At 37.2% G+C, this 17,748-nt stretch overlaps 1 protein-coding gene across 1 annotated transcript in view; it reads left to right on the top strand.

The window, feature by feature from the left end:
* Nucleotides 1–1,153: 1,153 nt before the first annotated feature.
* The window catches only part of FAM186A (family with sequence similarity 186 member A), a gene marked incomplete at its 5' end in the record, with an annotated part of 108,496 nt that continues 91,901 nt past the window's right edge, over nt 1,154–17,748 (top strand). The window contains one exon of the mRNA XM_041735606.1: nt 1,154–1,330. Within this exon, the coding sequence (XP_041591540.1) occupies nt 1,154–1,330 (177 nt within the window). The remainder of the gene's footprint in view (nt 1,331–17,748) is intronic.

The following is a 17,748-nucleotide window of genomic DNA, read 5'->3' as shown; positions in this document are numbered from 1 at the left end:
AGAGGAGAAGGAAGGAGTCTAGGGAGAACACCAAAAGGGACTCCAGCTTCATCTCTAATGCTTTATTTTATTTAAAAATTTCTGAAGCAAATATGACAAAATCTTAATATTTGTTCATTCTATGTGATAGGCACATGGCTATTTGTTATATATATTACTTTCTGTAATGTTTCATATTTTTTTAGTTAAAAATTTTTTTAAAAGCTACATAAGCCAACAAAACCATCCTGTCTTTTCATTGCTCCAGTGTCCTAAATCCTTTCACGTCCTCTGCAATCAAAGGAGCTGCCCAGACTACTCCTCTGTCAGTTACAAAGCAGCGACCAGTGTTCCCTTCAATTTCTCCAGCCAACTATGGAATTTCAAAACTTTCTTCAGTCAGGTTCCTTGGAAAAATGAGTAACTAGGCTGTGCAAAGAGTGTGATCTTCATCCAAATAATAGCTTCCAGGGCAGCCCAGGTGGCTCAGCGGTTTAACGCTGCCTTCAGCCCAGGGCCTGATCCTGGAGGCCCAGGATCGAGTCCCATGTTGGGCTCCCTGCAGGGAACCTGCTTCTCCCTCTGCCTGTGTCTCTGCCTCTCTCTCTCTCTGTGTCTCAAATAAATAAATAAATAAATAAATAAATTCTTTAATATCACCTTTAAAAAAATAGCTTCCAAATTATTGCATATCTAGAACAAGTTGAGGGGCAGCTGAGGACATTGTAACATAACTAATCCATTACAGGCTTAAAAATTCTTAAGCAAAACCTCAGGAAGAGAGAAGAATCAGGAGTTACATTTGATATACTGGCCTTGAATTCTAACACCTAGATTTTAAGCTTATTTAAGCAGGGATCTATCTTCTATTTCTTTTAGCGTTCCTGTTGTCTATTCTTTCCTACCCACCCTCCCCCCTTCACCCTTCTACCATCACAGCATATAGAATGCCTAGTTCACTGCATTATAGTAAGCACTCTTGAAATGTTTAGGTCACTGATGTCACAATGGATCTATTATGACATCACCAGGACTGGAATACCATGGTTATTAACAGGGTAAACCACAACCTCTGGGAGCAGGAAAGACCTCTTCTAGCTTCCTTGTGGACATATTTGCCTATATTCTGTGAAAAAAGAAATAAAAGAAAATCATTCAACTTTTCAAAATATTTATCAAAATGCAACGTCAGATAGACAGCGAACCTGAATCAGAAAAAGAAGTTGCGGATTCCACCATCATGTACAGAAAAGCCTTTTATAAATCAGAAGTCCCTGAGCTGGAGATCCCATTTGCAGTACAGGATATCATCTCTAGGATTGAACAAGCACAGCTTCATCGAGCCAGAGAGGTAGGTCATAAATGAGAAGTTTACAGATTATAGCTGTTTTTTACCTTTCAATGAAGAGTTACATTTTTTGGAACTCATTTTATTTTCATGATCTTTGTGTTTGAGATAATTTTGATTTCAAATGACAATTTCACCCGACTGTGGGAACAAGCTCCAATTTTATGTTAGTCTCTTTTACTTTCCTATCAGAATTAATCAAGACTTTTAAGAAATAAATCACATGTGCTATTGAGTGATTGGGATGGAAAGAAAAGTTAAAATCTATAGCTATTAGTGATATCTAATTTCAGTCAATAGTTTTCATTTGTTCTTTTTTTCTTCTTTTTTTCTTTTTTCTTTTCATTTGTTCTTAACTAAACTTTTGTCAAATAGTTGTTAACGAGAAGAAACATAATTAGATTTGAATTCCAGCTCCCTTTATTTCCCTTGATCACCTCATGGAAGGGAGATTTATTGGACAACAGAAACCCAATAAACAAAAACCTTGACTAATACAACAATCCAATAAATCCCAAACAATTAAGGTATCTATTTTCCCAAACAGAATACAACAAAATCAGTCAGAATAAAAGAAATTAATTCAGGTAAGTTTTTTCGTTTAAGGAATGCTAAATATTTGTACTTTCCCATTCTCCTCGTAAACTTACTCCTGCTCCAACTCCTCACAGCTAACAACAATGACCTGGTGTTTGTTTTTAACATCTTTATTGAGGTATAATTGACACATAGTAAGCTGTATATATTTTTAAGTATACAAGTTTTGATATACATAAACACCTATGAAAACTTCATCACAATTGGGGTGCCTGGGTGGCTCAGTGGTTGAGCTTTTGCCTTTGGCTCAGGGTGTGATCCTGGCATCCTAGGATCGGGCCCCACATCAGGCTCCCCATGGGGAGCCTACCTCTTCCTCTGTCTATGTCTCTGCCTCTCTCTCTGTGTCTCTCATGAATAAATAAATACTTAAAAAAAACTGTATCACATTCATCAACATAATGAACTTACCCATCACCCCAAAAAGTTTCCTCACACTTAGTTCAATTTCTCCTAAACTCCCCACCCCAATCTCTAGGCAGCTGCTAATATGCCTTCTGTCACTATAGATTATTTTGCATTTTTAAAAGAATTTTTTATGTAAGTGGAATCATAGCATCTACTTTAAAAAAAATAGAGGATTATTCCTCTATTGGAATAATCATGTAGGGTTTTTTTTTTTGTCTGAGGCAGAGACACAGGCAGAGGAAAAAGCAGGCTCCATGCAGAGAGCTCGACGTGGGACTCAATCCCAGGACTCCAGGATCATGCCCTGGGCCAAAGGCGGGTGCTAAACCGCTGAGCCACCCAGGGATTCCCCTCTTTTCTGCTTTCCGAAGATAAATTGACAGTCTAGTTGTGGGTTCATTTCTGGGTTTTCTATTCTGTTCCACTAAACTATGTGTCTAGTTTTGTGCCAGTACCACCATCAGGGAAATACAGATCAAAACTACATGAGATTCACCTCACACCTGTCAGAACAGCTAGAATTAACAACTCAAGAAACAATAGACGTTGGCAAGGATGTGGATAAAGGGGAACCCTCTTGCACTGTTGGTGGGAATGCAAACTGTTACAGCCACTCTGGAAAACACTATGCAGACTACTCTAAAAGTTAAAAATTGAACTATCCTATGACCCAGCAATGGCACTACTAGGTATTTACCCAAAGGATACAAAAATACTGATTTGAAGGGATACATGTGCCCCTATACTCAAAGCAGCATTATCCACAATAGACACATTATGGAAAAAACCCAAATGTCCATCAGGTGGTAAATGAATAAATAAAATGTGATATACATATATAATGGAATATTACTCAGGTATAAAAAAGAGTGAAAATTTGAATTTGCAACCATGTACATGGAGCTAGAGACTAGTATGCTAAGTAAAATAAGTCAGAGAAAGATAAATACCATATTATTTTACTCATATGTGGAATTTAAGAAACAAAATGAACATGGTTGTGGGGGAGGGAAAGAGGCAAAGTAAGTGACAGATGCTTAACTATAGAGAACAAACTGATGGTTACCAGAAGGGAGGTGGGTGGGAGGATGGGTTAAATAGAGGATAGGGATTAAGGTGTGTACTTGTAAGGAGCACCAGGTATTTTGTGGAAGTGTGGAATGACAGTATTGTACACCTGAAAATAATATTACACTGCATGTTAACTAATTTAAATTAAAACTTTTAAAAAAGTGGTTATACTATTTTATATTACCACAAGCAGTATATGAGATTTGCAGTTGCTCTACATATTTAACAACACTTGATGTCAATCGTTTTAATTTTAACCATTCCAAAGGTATATAATAGTATCCCATTGTGGTTTTAATTTTCACTTTAATAATGACTAATGATTTTGAACAACTTTCCATAAGTTTATTTGCACTTGGTAGGTCTTCTTTGGTAGTTCAAATATTTTGACCATATTTTAAATGTTTATTGGTCTATGGGCTTATTACTGAGCTTTAGGTATTTTTATGTATTCTGATTACAACTTTTATCAGAGAACCAATTTGCAAATATTTTTTTCCCGTTCTGTGGCTTGTCTTTTTCTTCTACTAATTGTGTCTTTCAAAGAACAAAACTTGTCAAAAACAAACAAAAAGAACAAAACTCCTTAGTCCAATTTATCAGCGTTTCTTTCTTTCCAAGCAAACTTTGACTAACCCAACGTCACAAACATTTTCTCTTACGTATTCTAGGAGTCTTATAATTATACATTTTACATTTATTTTTTTATTTTTTTTTTACATTTTACATTTAGATCTATGGTTCATTTTGTCTAAATCTTTGTATATGATGTCAGATATTGATTGAGATATTGTTTTTTCTTAAACAATTATTCTAGATCCATTTATTGAAAATACTATCCCTTCTCATTGCATTGCATTGCACCTTTACTGAAAAATCAATTGACCATATATGTATGAGTTTATGGACTCTCTAGTCTGTCCTCTTGATCTATTTATCTATGTTTATGCTAACACTACACTGTCTTGACTACTGAGGTTTTATAATAATCCTTGACATCATGTACTTTTAGTTCTCCAACTTTGTTCTTTTTCAGTTATGCCCAACTTCTCTCACATCTTCTTTTATCCCCATTTCATCTACTTGGGCTTCTTTCTCTGGAGTGACACACTCAAACACTCATAACCTAAAAACTATATATACACTGCTTTCTCCCTTTGCATTTCCATGTAAAATTTAGAATAAGCCTGTCAAATTCTACTGGGGGAAAAAGCCTGCTGGTATAGATCAATTTGGGGAGAATTCAGAATTAACAATATTGAGTCTTCTGACCTATGAACATAGCATATCTCTCTTTTTATTTAGGTAGGTCTAATAAGCACTTCTTAGAAGTGCTAGATCTTGAATATCTTTTGTTAGATTTGCCCCCTAAGTATTTCATATTTTTTTACTATTGTGAATAGTATTGCTTTTTAATTTCCATTCTCAATTTTTCACACTAATATATAGAAATACAACAGGTTTTTGTATGTTCCTCTTGTATAATAGATTTTCTTCACACTTACCTTCAGATTTTCTGCAGAGACAACCCTGTTATATGCTAATAGAAGCAGTCTGATTCCCTCTTTCATTTCTGTGTGCTTTTCAACTTTGTTTTTTTGGGGAGGGAGGAAAATAAACAAACCTCCTTTTTAACTTACTGAGTAGGCAGGCAAGGAACTTCAGTATAAAGTTGAATAGTAGTGGTGAGACATCCTTGCTTTCTTCTTGGTGCTAGGGAAAAACATTCAGTCTTCCCCCATTCAGTATGATAGTAGCAGTATATTTTTTAATGATGTTCTTTATCAAGTTGGGGAAATTCTCATCTTTACCCAGCTTGCTGATATTTTTAATCAGGAATAGATACCTGGTTTTATCAAAAAGTTTTACTACCTCTATTGGAATAATCATGTGGGATTTTTTTTTTTTTTATCTTTTCAAATCTGTTAAAATAGTGAATTACATTGATTTATGACTGATTAAACAACCTTGCATTTTTTGGGTAAATTCCATTTACTCATAATGTAGCATTCTTTTTATTATCTTGTATTCAATTTGCTAAAATTTTGTTAATTTTTGTGTCTGTGTTTAAAAAACATATTGGTCTGTAGTTTTCTTTTAATACCTTGGTTTTGGCATCAGACTAATGCTAGCTTTATAAACTCAGGTAGAATATTCTTTTCAATTTTCTGTAAGACTTTTGAGAATTGTCATTTCTTTTTATGTTTGGTAGAAACCACTAAGTATTTGGGTTGGGTAGGGAGAAATAGCCAGTGGAACCATCTAGACTTGTGGCTTAATTCATGGGAAAGTTTTAAACTACAAATTAAATTAAAAAAAAACTCTATAGCTATTCAGGTTATCCAGCATCTTTTTTAAAAAAGATTTTATTTATTATTTATTTATTTGAGAGAGAGAGCACAAGCAGGGGATGGGGGCAGAGAGGGAGGGACAAGCAGACTCCTCACTGAGTGGGGAGCCTGTTGCAGGACTTGATCCTGGGACTCCAAGATTGGGACCTGAGCTGAAGTCCAACACTTCACCTTTTGAGCCACCCAGCCACCCCTCATATTATCTATCTTCTTCTTTTTTTTTTTTAATATTTTATTTATTTATTCATGAGAGATACAGAGAGAGAGAAAGAGACAGAGAGACAAGCAGAGGGAGAAGCAGGCTCCATGCAGGGAGCCCGATGTGGGACTTGATCCCGGGTCCCCAGGATCACACCCTGGGCTGAAGGCGGCACTAAACTGTTAAGCCACCGGGGCTGCCCCTATCTATCTTCTTGACTGAGCTTTCACAGTTTGTGTCTTGTAAGTAATTTGTCCATTTTATCTTAGATAATTTTATTGGCCCAAAATTGTTCATGCTAATACCTTATTATCCCTTTATTATCTGTAGAATCTATAATAATCATCACTTTTCATTTCTGATATTAGCAATTTGTCTTCTTTCTCTCTCCCCTTACAATCTGGCTAGAGGTTTAGCAATTTTCTTGCTATTTTCAAAGAACCAACTTTTTAAAAAAGTTTTTAAAAATATTTATTTACTTATTTTAGAGAGAAAGTGAAGAGGGGGAGGGGCAGATGGAGAGGAGAAAGAATCCTCAAGCAGACTCCCAGCTGAGCATGAAGTCTGATGCAGGGTTTGATCCCAGGACCCTGAGATCATGACCTGAGCCAAAATGAAGAGTCAGCTGCTCAACTGACTGAGGCACCCAGGTATCCCAAAAGATTTTATTTTATTTTATTTTTATTTTATTTTTTAAAGATTTTATTTTTAAGTAATCTCAACACCCAAGATGGGGCTCAACCTCACAACCCCAAAATCAAGAGTCACATGCTCGGGATGCCTGGATTGCTCAGTGGTTGAGCGTCTGCCTACAGCTCAGGGTTCAGGTTGTGATCCCAGAGTCCGGGGATGGAGTCCTGCATTGGGTTCCCTACAGGGAGCCTGTTTCTCTCTCTGCCTCTTTCTCTGTGTCTGTCATGAATAAATAAATAAAATAAAATAAAATAAAATACTCTACCAACTGAGCCAGCCAGGTGCCCCAAAGAACCAACTTTTGATTTCACATATTTCCCTTAACTCTGTTTTCTATTTTACTGATTTCCACACTGATCTTTATTATTTCATTTTCACTATTTACTTTGGATATACTTTGCTCTTTTTCTCAGTTTCTAAGGTGGAAACTGAGATCATTGATTTGAGAACTTTTCTCTTGTAAGAAGTGGGTTTTTTTCAATATATATCTCCCTTTGCAGATGAAAATTCTGTGTTTTCATTTTTATTCATTTTTATATACTTTCTAGTTTCCCTTTTGATTTTTTTCTTAGATCTATAGGTTATTTAGAGGAGTATTTATTTTCCAAATATTTGGATTTTTTTCTCTTATGTATCTCAAATATAATTTCATTGGCATGAGAGAATTTATTCCATATGATCTGAATCCTTGTAAATTTCTTGAAATTTGTTTTAAGGCTCAGAATATGGTCTGTGTTGATAAATGTCATATATGTGTTGAATATAATTTGTATTCTGTTGTTGAGCGATGTACTCGATAAATAATGATTATATCTGGGATCCCTGGGTGGCGCAGCGGTTTAGAGCCTGCCTTTGGCCCAGGGCACGATCCTGGAGACCTGGGATTGAATCCCAGGTCGGGCTCCCTGCATGGAGCCTGCTTCGCCCTCTACCTGTGTCTCTGCCTCTCTCTCTCTCTCTCTCTCTCTCTCTGTGACTATCATGAATAAATAAATAAAATCTTAAAAAAAAATAATGATTATGTCAAGTTGGTTGATAATATTGTGCAAGTCTTCCATCATTTTTCTCAACTTTATCAATTATCAGAAGAGGCGTATAGCAATATTTAACTATAATTTTGAATTTTTCTAGTTCTTCTGATAGTTTTCTCAAAGGTTTTCCTTTTTTAAAATGTTATTTATTTAGGGGCACCTGAGTGGCTCAGTGGTTGAGCATCTGCCTTCGGTTGAGGTCATGATCCCAGGGTCCTGGGATTGAGTCCTGCATTAGGCTCCCCACAGGGAGCCTGCTTCTCCTTCTGCCTGTGTCTCTGCCTCTCTGTGTCTCTCATAAATAAATAAATTTTATTTGACAGAGAGAGAGCAATAGAGCACAAGCAGGGAGCCTGGTAGAGGGAGAGGGAGCCCAACTCAGGGCTCAACCCTAGGTTTCTGGATCATAACCTGAGCCAAAGGCAGATGCTTAACTGACTGAGCCACCCAGGTGCCCCTCAGAGTTTTTCCATGTACTTTGTGGCTGTGTTTTAGATGCCACAACATATGCAATTGCTATGTCCTCTCGATGAATTGGCCATGTTACCATTATGAGATGATCTTATTTATCTCTAGTAATATACTTTTCCCTGTAATCTACTTTTGTTTGTTATTAATATAGCCACTCTAGCTTTCTTTTTATGAGTGTTACCATCTTTGTACTTTCTCCATTCTTTTACTTTAAATATATTGAGGTAATTATATTTAAAGTGGATTTCTTATAGGAAAGCATTTAATTGGGTTTCTTTTTTAATCCAAGCTGAATCTCTGCCTTTTATAGGATGGTTAGACCATTTATACTTAATGTAATTATTGATATGGTTAAGTTTAAGTTTACCACCTTGCTATTTGTTTTGTTTGTCCCATGTATATTTTGTTGCCTTTTTCTTTTTTTCTTTTTTTCTTTTTTTAGATTTAATATATTATTCTATTTTATTGGCTATAACACTGTTTCACCTTTTTAGTGAATGCTTTTGGGTTGTAACATATTTATCACCCAAGTGGTATCCTACCACTTTTTTTTTAATATTTTATTTATTTATGATAGACATAGAGAAAGAGAGAGAGGCAGAGACACAGGCAGAGGGAGAAGCAGGCTTCATGCCGGGAGCCCGACGTGGGACTCAATCCCGGGTCTCCAGGATCATGTCCTGGGCCTAAGGCAGGCGCCAAACCACTGAGCCACCCAGGGATCCCCTATCCTACCAGTTTTGAATAGTGTAGGAACCTTATGGCAATATTCTACCTTTTTCTCTATCCTGGCCTTTGTGATATTCATATCATACTTCTACATATGTTATAAATATTTGTTACATTTCAATTATTGTTTTATTTTTTTATTTTTTTTATTTTATTTTATTTTTTTAAATTTTATTTATTTATGATAGTCATACAGAGAGAGAGAGAGAGGCAGAGACACAGGCAGAGGGAGAAGCAGGCTCCATGCACCGGGAGCCTGATGTGGGACTCGATCCCGGGTCTCCAGGATCGCGCCCTGGGCCAAAGGCAGGCGCCAAACCGCTGCGCCACCCAGGGATCCCCTCAATTATTGTTTTAAACAGGCAATCACCTATTTTCAATTTTTATTGTGGTAAAATATACATAATATTTATTATTTTAACTATTTTGAATTGTACAATTCAGTAGCATTAAGTATATTTATAATACCTTGTAACCATCAACACTATATTTTCAGAAATTTTCATCCCAAACAGAAACTCTGACTCATTAAAAATAACCACTCATTTCCCACACACCTTGGAAACCACCATCCTAATTTCTGTCTCTTTGAATTTGCATACTCTACTTTAAGTGGAATCATAAAGTGTTTGTTTTTTTGTGCCTGTCGTATTTCACTTAACATGTCTTCAAAGTTCATTTATGTTGTAGTGTATATCAGAATTTCCTTTGTTTTGAAGGCTAAATAATATTACATTATATGTATATATCATATCTTATTTATCCATTCATTCATCAGTGGACATCTTGGCTACTTTCACCTCTGCTATTGTGAGTAATGCTGCTATAAACATAGGAGTACAATATATCTGTTCAAGTCCCTGCTTTAAATTCTTTGTATACTTAGGAGAAGAATTTCTGGCTCATTTGGTAATTCTATTTTTAGTTTTTTGAGAAACTGCCATACTTTTTTTTGTAGTGGTTGCAGTATATTACATTCCCATCAGCAGTGCACAAGGGTTCCAATTTCTCCACATCCTCACCAATACTTGTTATTTTCTTTCTTTTCTAATAATAGACATCTTAATGGGTGTGATGTATCTCTTTGTGGCTTTGATTTGCATTTCTGTAATGATTAGTGATGTTGAGCATCTTTTTCATGTGCTTATTGACCACATATATATACTCTTTGGAGAAATGTCTATTCAAATCCTTTGCCCATCTTGGAACTCGGTTTGTTGTTCTTGAGTTCTAGGAAGTCTTTATATATTCTAGATATTAAACTTATCAGATATATGATTTGCAAATATTTTACTCCATTCTGTGTACTGGCTTTTTACTGTGTTGATAGTTGTACTAAGTAATTTTGTCAACTTGACTGGGCTACAGTGTGCCCAGACATTTAGTCAAAATTCTGAGTAAGTCTATGAAGATTTCTCTGGATGACATTAACACTTAAATCAGACTGAGTAAAGCCGAATGTTTTCTCTAATGTGGATGGGTATCATCCAATCAATTTAAAACCTGAATAGAACAAAAAGGAAGCTCTACCTCCCTGCCTTCCTTGAGCTAGGACATCAGTCTTTTCCTGCCTTCAGATTTGAACTGAAATGTCAGCACTTTTTGAGTCTTGAGCCTGCTGGTTTTTGGACTAGACCTACATCATAGGCTCGCCTGGGTCTCGAACTTGGCAACTGAAAATTGTGAGACTTCTTAGCTCTATAATCATGTGCATCAATTCTTTATCTCTCTCTAAAATATATACACATATATTTGTATACATATATAAATTTATATTTATAGGGATCCCTGGGTGGCGCAGCGGTTTGGCGCCTGCCTTTGGCCCAGGGCGCGATCCTGGAGACCCAGGATCGAGTCCCACGTCGGGCTCCCGGTGCATGGAGCCTGCTTCTCCCTCTGCCTGTGTCTCTGCCTCTCTCTCTCTCTGTGACTATCATAAATAAATAAAAATTTAAAAAAAAAATAAATTTATATTTATAAATTTAAATTTATATTTAAAGATATATATGTATATGTTTAAAGATATATGTGGGGATCCCTGGGTGGCTCAGCGGTTAACTGCTTGCCTTCGGCCCAGGGCATGATTCTGGAGTCCTGGGATCAAATTCCTTTTTTTTTTTTTTTAATGATGGTCACACACAGAGAGAGAGAGGCAGAGACATAGGCAGAGGGAGAAGCAGGCTCCATGCACCGGGAGCCCGACGTGGGATTCGATCCCGGGTCTCCAGGATCAGGCCCTGGGCCAAAGGCAGGCGCTAAACCGCTGCGCCACCCAGGGATCCCCCTGGGATCAAATTCCACATCAGGCTCTCTGCGTGGAGTCTGCTTCTCCCTCTGCCTGTGTCTCTGCCTCTCTCTCTGTGTCTCTCACGAATAAATAAATAAAATCTTAAAAAAAAGATATATGTACACAAATATAAAGATATTTATTAATCTACTTGTGTCTATATATGTATATATTAATCTACCTGTTTTATATACATATATATATGTAAAATATCACTATTGGGCACTCCTAATCAACTGCTTGTAAGAAACAAGAATCTAGGTGACTTTGTGATACTTTCAAATACATTTGGCAAACTAACAAACATAATAAGACTGATTGGTTGCTCCTAATGTCACTGGATAAAGTAGGGAAAGAAAAGGATGAGTTCAAGGATTTGAATTTCTAGCTCAAGCACCACATGAATGACCTGAAAGCTTGTGAGTGTGTTTTTAAGGAGATCCTGATCTCCAATAGCTGCAATACTGAGATTGCTGAAAATTAAGCCAAGAATCTCATTCTCTGACTGGACGAATTACAATGTAAATGGAATTTCAAGCCTTGCAGAATGTCTACTGTTAAAGTGAGGGCACTGAGTTGGAAGGAACAGGACTCTGACAAAATTGGAATGAGGATGTATGGGAAGGCCCTGGTAAAGCCTGAGATATAGAGCCTCTAAATTCTGATGAGTATGCTTCATGAGGGGAGCCACCTCTTCACCACCCACTTCAGAATAGCCTCTTCATTCTGATGGGAGTGGCCACTTTATCCATAGTTGGAGTAGATAATCCATTCCTGTCTGAAGGGATTAACCTGCATTGTCTGAGAAAACTGTAATGACCTCTGTTGAGGCAGCTGCCATGCACCATAGTGTTGAGTTTCTCCAGGAATCACTCCTAAACACTTGTTTCTAGACTTATAACTACATTCAAATCCAGCAGGCACTAAAGGTGAGGTCCAAAATGTGATCCATGAAGATATGTACTACATTGCAAAAGAATGACTTGAGTTTTCTAACTTTTACAGACAGAAATCCAGGGAATGGATATTATTAAGAGTGTGGGATAATAATGGTGGAAGGAACATAAAGTTGAGTGAGGCTGAATTAATTGATATGATTCATTAAACAGAGATTTTGTATTTAACATTGCAGGTGGGGGAATTAGACAAGGTTCTAACAGTTTGGTTGGTTGGTTGAAACGTGGACCTAGGTTGCCCACAGTGAAAAGAAATGCCCTAGTTTAAGGTAGAGAAAAGAATTCAAAGGCTCAGGGAAACGGGAATGTTAGAGTGGATTTGTCACTTATTACGTACTCACTAACCCTGGGAAAGTCTAAAAGATATACCTTTCACCATGACTGTAAGAAATGAATTTATGAGAGAGGCCTGAGTATCCTTGGAGAGTTCTGTGATTGCCCTTCAGGCCAGACTTCACAGTGGGAAACACAGTCACTGAATTGGGAAACCTAAATGCAATGGGAGTAATTGAATCCTGAGGTGGCAAGGGCCAAGTCATGGCACTGAACCAACAAAGGCCAGGTGTGTGTGTATTTAATGTGATGGACAGCAGAGCCAAAGCATCGATCAAAATGGCCTGACTTATAAAGAACTATGGCATTAGCTAGTTGATTATGGTGTTCCTACAAGGGAAATAGATAGGAAGCTTATTAAATTCTTTTTTAAAGATTTTATTTATTAAAAAAAAAAGATTTTATTTATTTATTCGTGAGAGACACAGGGAGAGAGGCAGAGACACAGGCAGAGGGAGAAGCAGGCTCCCCGCAGGGAGCCTGACATGGGACTCAATCCCCGGATACCAGGATCATGCCCCAAGCCAAAGGCAGACGCTCAACCCCTGAGCCACCCAGGAGCCCCTAAGTTATTTTTTTAAAGATTTATTTATTTATTTATTTATTTATTTATTTATTTATTTATTTATGTGAGAGAGAGAGAGCATGAGCAGGAGGGAGGGGCAGAAGGAGAGGGAAAAGCAGACTCCCAACTGAGCAGGGGGCCCAATGTGGGACTCAGTCCCAGGACACTGGGATCATGACCTGAGCCAAAGGCAGATTCTTAATAGACTGAGCCACCCAGGTGTCTGCCTACCAAATTCTAATTTTATTTATATAAATAAGAGATTTCTAGGCCAAGTGAACAAAAGTCTAACCTAAATAATAAAAACAGAGTCATAGCCTTTCAATCAGTTCCCAGACTTGAGACAGTTTGCAGACCCAGAAGCCAAGACTGGGTCCCTTTGAGGAAGGACCATAGTTCATTGCCAAAAATTTATGCTGAACCCATCCTATGGTTGTCTCACCAGATCTGAAATGCACAAGTGGAACAGACATACTCAGCAGCTGACGGAATCCACACATTGTTTCCCTGACCTGTGGAGCAAAGGTTGTGATGGTGGGAAATGCCAAGTGGAAGCCACGAGAACTTCCTTTACTTAAGAAAATAGTAAACCGGAAATAATACTGCATCTTTAGAGGGATTGCAGAAATGAGTCCCAACATCAAGGAAGATGCAAGAGTGTAGATTCCCAGCACCTCTTCATTCAACTTGCCTATTTGGCCTGTGCAGAAGACACACGGATTTTGGAGACTAAAAGTGGATTATTGTAATTAATTAACCAGGGAGTGACTCCACTTGCAGCTGTGTGTGTGTCAGATTGGTTTCATTGCTTGAGTAAATGAATAGGTCCTCTGGTATCCGGTATGCAGCCACTGATTTGGCAAATGGGTTTTCTTCATACCTGTCAATAAAGACCACCAGAAGCAGTTTGCTTTTAGGTGGAAGGGCCAGCAATATACAATTTCACTGGCCTACCTCAGGGACATACCAACTCTCCGGTTTGGTGGAAGCCACCACTGAAGCCACCTGGCATAGGGTTTTTCTTTGTTGGGAGGTTTTTTTGTTACTGATTTGTTTTCCTTTATAGTTATAAGTCTTTTCAGATTGTATATTTCTTTGTAATTTAGTCTTCATATGTTTTGTGTTTCTAGGACTCTTTCCATTTCATCTACGCTGTCCAATTGGGTGACATACAACTGTTCATATCACCCTCTAATAATCCTGTTTATTTCTGTAGAATCAGTAGTAATGTGCTCATGTTGAATTCTAATTTTAGTAACTTAAGTCTTCTCTGGTGTTTGTGTTTTAGTCAATCTAAAGGTTTGTCAAAGTTGTTGATTTTTTTTTTAGAAGAAGCAACTTTTGTTTCATTGTTTTTCTCTCCTCTCATTATGTATGCTCTAATGATTATTAATTCCTTCCATCTGCTAGCTTTGGGTTTATTTTATTATTTTTTTCTAGTTTCTTAATGTGTAAAGTTAGGTTATTGACTTGAGATCTTTTTTTCCTGTAAACTTCCTATAAATTTTTTACCACAAATTTTCCTTTTAGCACTGATTTTGCTGCATCCCATAAGTTTTGGTATGTTGTGTTTTCATTTTCATCCATACATATTTTCTTTTTTTTTTAAGATTTTATTTATTTATTCATGAGAGACACAGAGAGAGAGAGCAAGACAGAGACACAGGCAGAGGGAGAAGCAGGCTCCATGCAAGGAGCCTGACGTGGGACTCGATCTCGGGTCTCCAGGATCGCGCCCTGGGCCAAAGACAGGCGCCAAACCGCTGCGCCACCCAGGGATCCCCTAATCATCACTTTTCATTTCTGATATTAGCAATTTGTCTTCTTTCTCTCTCCCCTTACAATCTGGCTAGAGGTTAGCAATTTTCTTGCTATTTTCAAAGAACCAACTTTTTAAAAAAGTTTTTGAAAATATTTATTTACTTATTTTAGAGAGAAAGTGAAGAGGGGGAGGGGCAGATGGAGAGGAGAAAGAATCCTCAAGCAGACTCCCAGCTGAGCATGAAGCCTGATGCAGGGTTTGATCCCAGGACCCTGAGATCATGACCTGAGCCAAAATGAAGAGTCAGCTGCTTAACTGACTGAGGCACCCAGGTATCCCAAAAGATTTTATTTTATTTTATTTTTATTTTATTTTTTAAAGATTTTATTTTTAAGTAATCTCAACACCCAAGATGGGGCTCAACCTCACAACCCCAAAATCAAGAGTCACATGCTCGGGATGCCTGGATTGCTCAGTGGTTGAGCGTCTGCCTACAGCTCAGGGTTCAGGTTGTGATCCCAGAGTCCGGGGATGGAGTCCTGCATTGGGTTCCCTACAGGGAGCCTGTTTCTCTCTCTGCCTCTTTCTCTGTGTCTGTCATGAATAAATAAATAAAATAAAATAAAATAAAATACTCTACCAACTGAGCCAGCCAGGTGCCCCAAAGAACCAACTTTTGATTTCACATATTTCCCTTAACTCTGTTTTCTATTTTACTGATTTCCACACTGATCTTTATTATTTCATTTTCACTATTTACTTTGGATATACTTTGCTCTTTTTCTCAGTTTCTAAGGTGGAAACTGAGATCATTGATTTGAGAACTTTTCTCTTGTAAGAAGTGGGTTTTTTTCAATATATATCTCCCTTTGCAGATGAAAATTCTGTGTTTTCATTTTTATTCAGTTTTATATACTTTCTAGTTTCCCTTTTGATTTTTTTCTTAGATCTATAGGTTATTTAGAGGAGTATTTATTTTCCAAATATTTGGATTTTTTTCTCTTATGTATCTCAAATATAATTTCATTGGCATGAGAGAATTTATTCCATATGATCTGAATCCTTGTAAATTTCTTGAAATTTGTTTTAAGGCTCAGAATATGGTCTGTGTTGATAAATGTCATATATGTGTTGAATATAATTTGTATTCTGTTGTTGAGTGATGTACTCGATAAATAATGATTATGTCTGGGATCCCTGGGTGGTGCAGCGGTTTAGCGCCTGCCTTTGGCCCAGGGCATGATCCTGGAGACCTGGGATTGAATCCCAGGTCGGGCTCCCTGCATGGAGCCTGCTTCTCCCTCTACCTGTGTCTCTGCCTCTCTCTCTCTCTCTCTCTCTCTCTCTCTCTGTCTCTCTGTGACTATCATGAATAAATAAATAAAATCTTAAAAAAAAATAATGATTATGTCAAGTTGGTTGATAATATTGTGCAAGTCTTCCATCATTTTTCTCAACTTTATCAATTATCAGAAGAGGCGTATAGCAATATTTAACTATAATTTTGAATTTTTCTAGTTCTTCTGATAGTTTTCTCAAAGGTTTTCCTTTTTTAAAATGTTATTTATTTAGGGGCACCTGAGTGGCTCAGTGGTTGAGCATCTGCCTTCGGTTGAGGTCATGATCCCAGGGTCCTGGGATTGAGTCCTGCATTAGGCTCCCCACAGGGAGCCTGCTTCTCCTTCTGCCTGTGTCTCTGCCTCTCTGTGTCTCTCATAAATAAATAAATTTTATTTGACAGAGAGAGAGCAATAGAGCACAAGCAGGGAGCCTGGTAGAGGGAGAGGGAGCCCAACTCAGGGCTCAACCCTAGGTTTCTGGATCATAACCTGAGCCAAAGGCAGATGCTTAACTGACTGAGCCACCCAGGTGCCCCTCAGAGTTTTTCCATGTACTTTGTGGCTGTGTTTTAGATGCCACAACATATGCAATTGCTATGTCCTCTCGATGAATTGGCCATGTTACCATTATGAGATGATCTTATTTATCTCTAGTAATATACTTTTCCCTGTAATCTACTTTTGTTTGTTATTAATATAGCCACTCTAGCTTTCTTTTTATGAGTGTTACCATCTTTGTACTTTCTCCATTCTTTTACTTTAAATATATTGAGGTAATTATATTTAAAGTGGATTTCTTATAGGAAAGCATTTAATTGGGTTTCTTTTTTAATCCAAGCTGAATCTCTGCCTTTTATAGGATGGTTAGACCATTTATACTTAATGTAATTATTGATATGGTTAAGTTTAAGTTTACCACCTTGCTATTTGTTTTGTTTGTCCCATGTATATTTTGTTGCCTTTTTCTTTTTTTCTTTTTTTCTTTTTTTAGATTTAATATATTATTCTATTTTATTGGCTATAACACTGTTTCACCTTTTTAGTGAATGCTTTTGGGTTGTAACATATTTATCACCCAAGTGGTATCCTACCACTTTTTTTTTTTAATATTTTATTTATTTATGATAGACATAGAGAAAGAGAGAGAGGCAGAGACACAGGCAGAGGGAGAAGCAGGCTTCATGCCGGGAGCCTGACGTGGGACTCAATCCCGGGTCTCCAGGATCATGTCCTGGGCCTAAGGCAGGCGCCAAACTGCTGAGCCACCCAGGGATCCCCTATCCTACCACTTTTGAATAGTGTAGGAACCTTAGGGCAATATTCTACCTTTTTCTCTATCTTGGCCTTTGTGATATTCATATCATACTTCTACATATGTTATAAATATTTGTTACATTTCAATTATTGTTTTAAACAGGCAATCACCTATTTTCAATTTTTATTGTGGTAAAATATACATAACATAACATTTATTATTTTAACTATTTTGAATTGTACAATTCAGTAGCATTAAGTATATTTATAATACCTTGTAACCATCAACAATATATTTTCAGAAATTTTCATCCCAAACAGAAACTCTGACTCATTAAAAATAACCACTCATTTCCCACACACCTTGGAAACCA

This window comes from Vulpes lagopus, chromosome 21 (assembly GCF_018345385.1).
Source record: "Vulpes lagopus strain Blue_001 chromosome 21, ASM1834538v1, whole genome shotgun sequence".
NCBI classification, from domain to species: Eukaryota; Metazoa; Chordata; class Mammalia; order Carnivora; family Canidae; genus Vulpes; species Vulpes lagopus.
The sequence above is the reverse complement of the archived record's forward strand: the minus strand, read 5'-3'. Positions and strand labels throughout refer to the sequence as shown.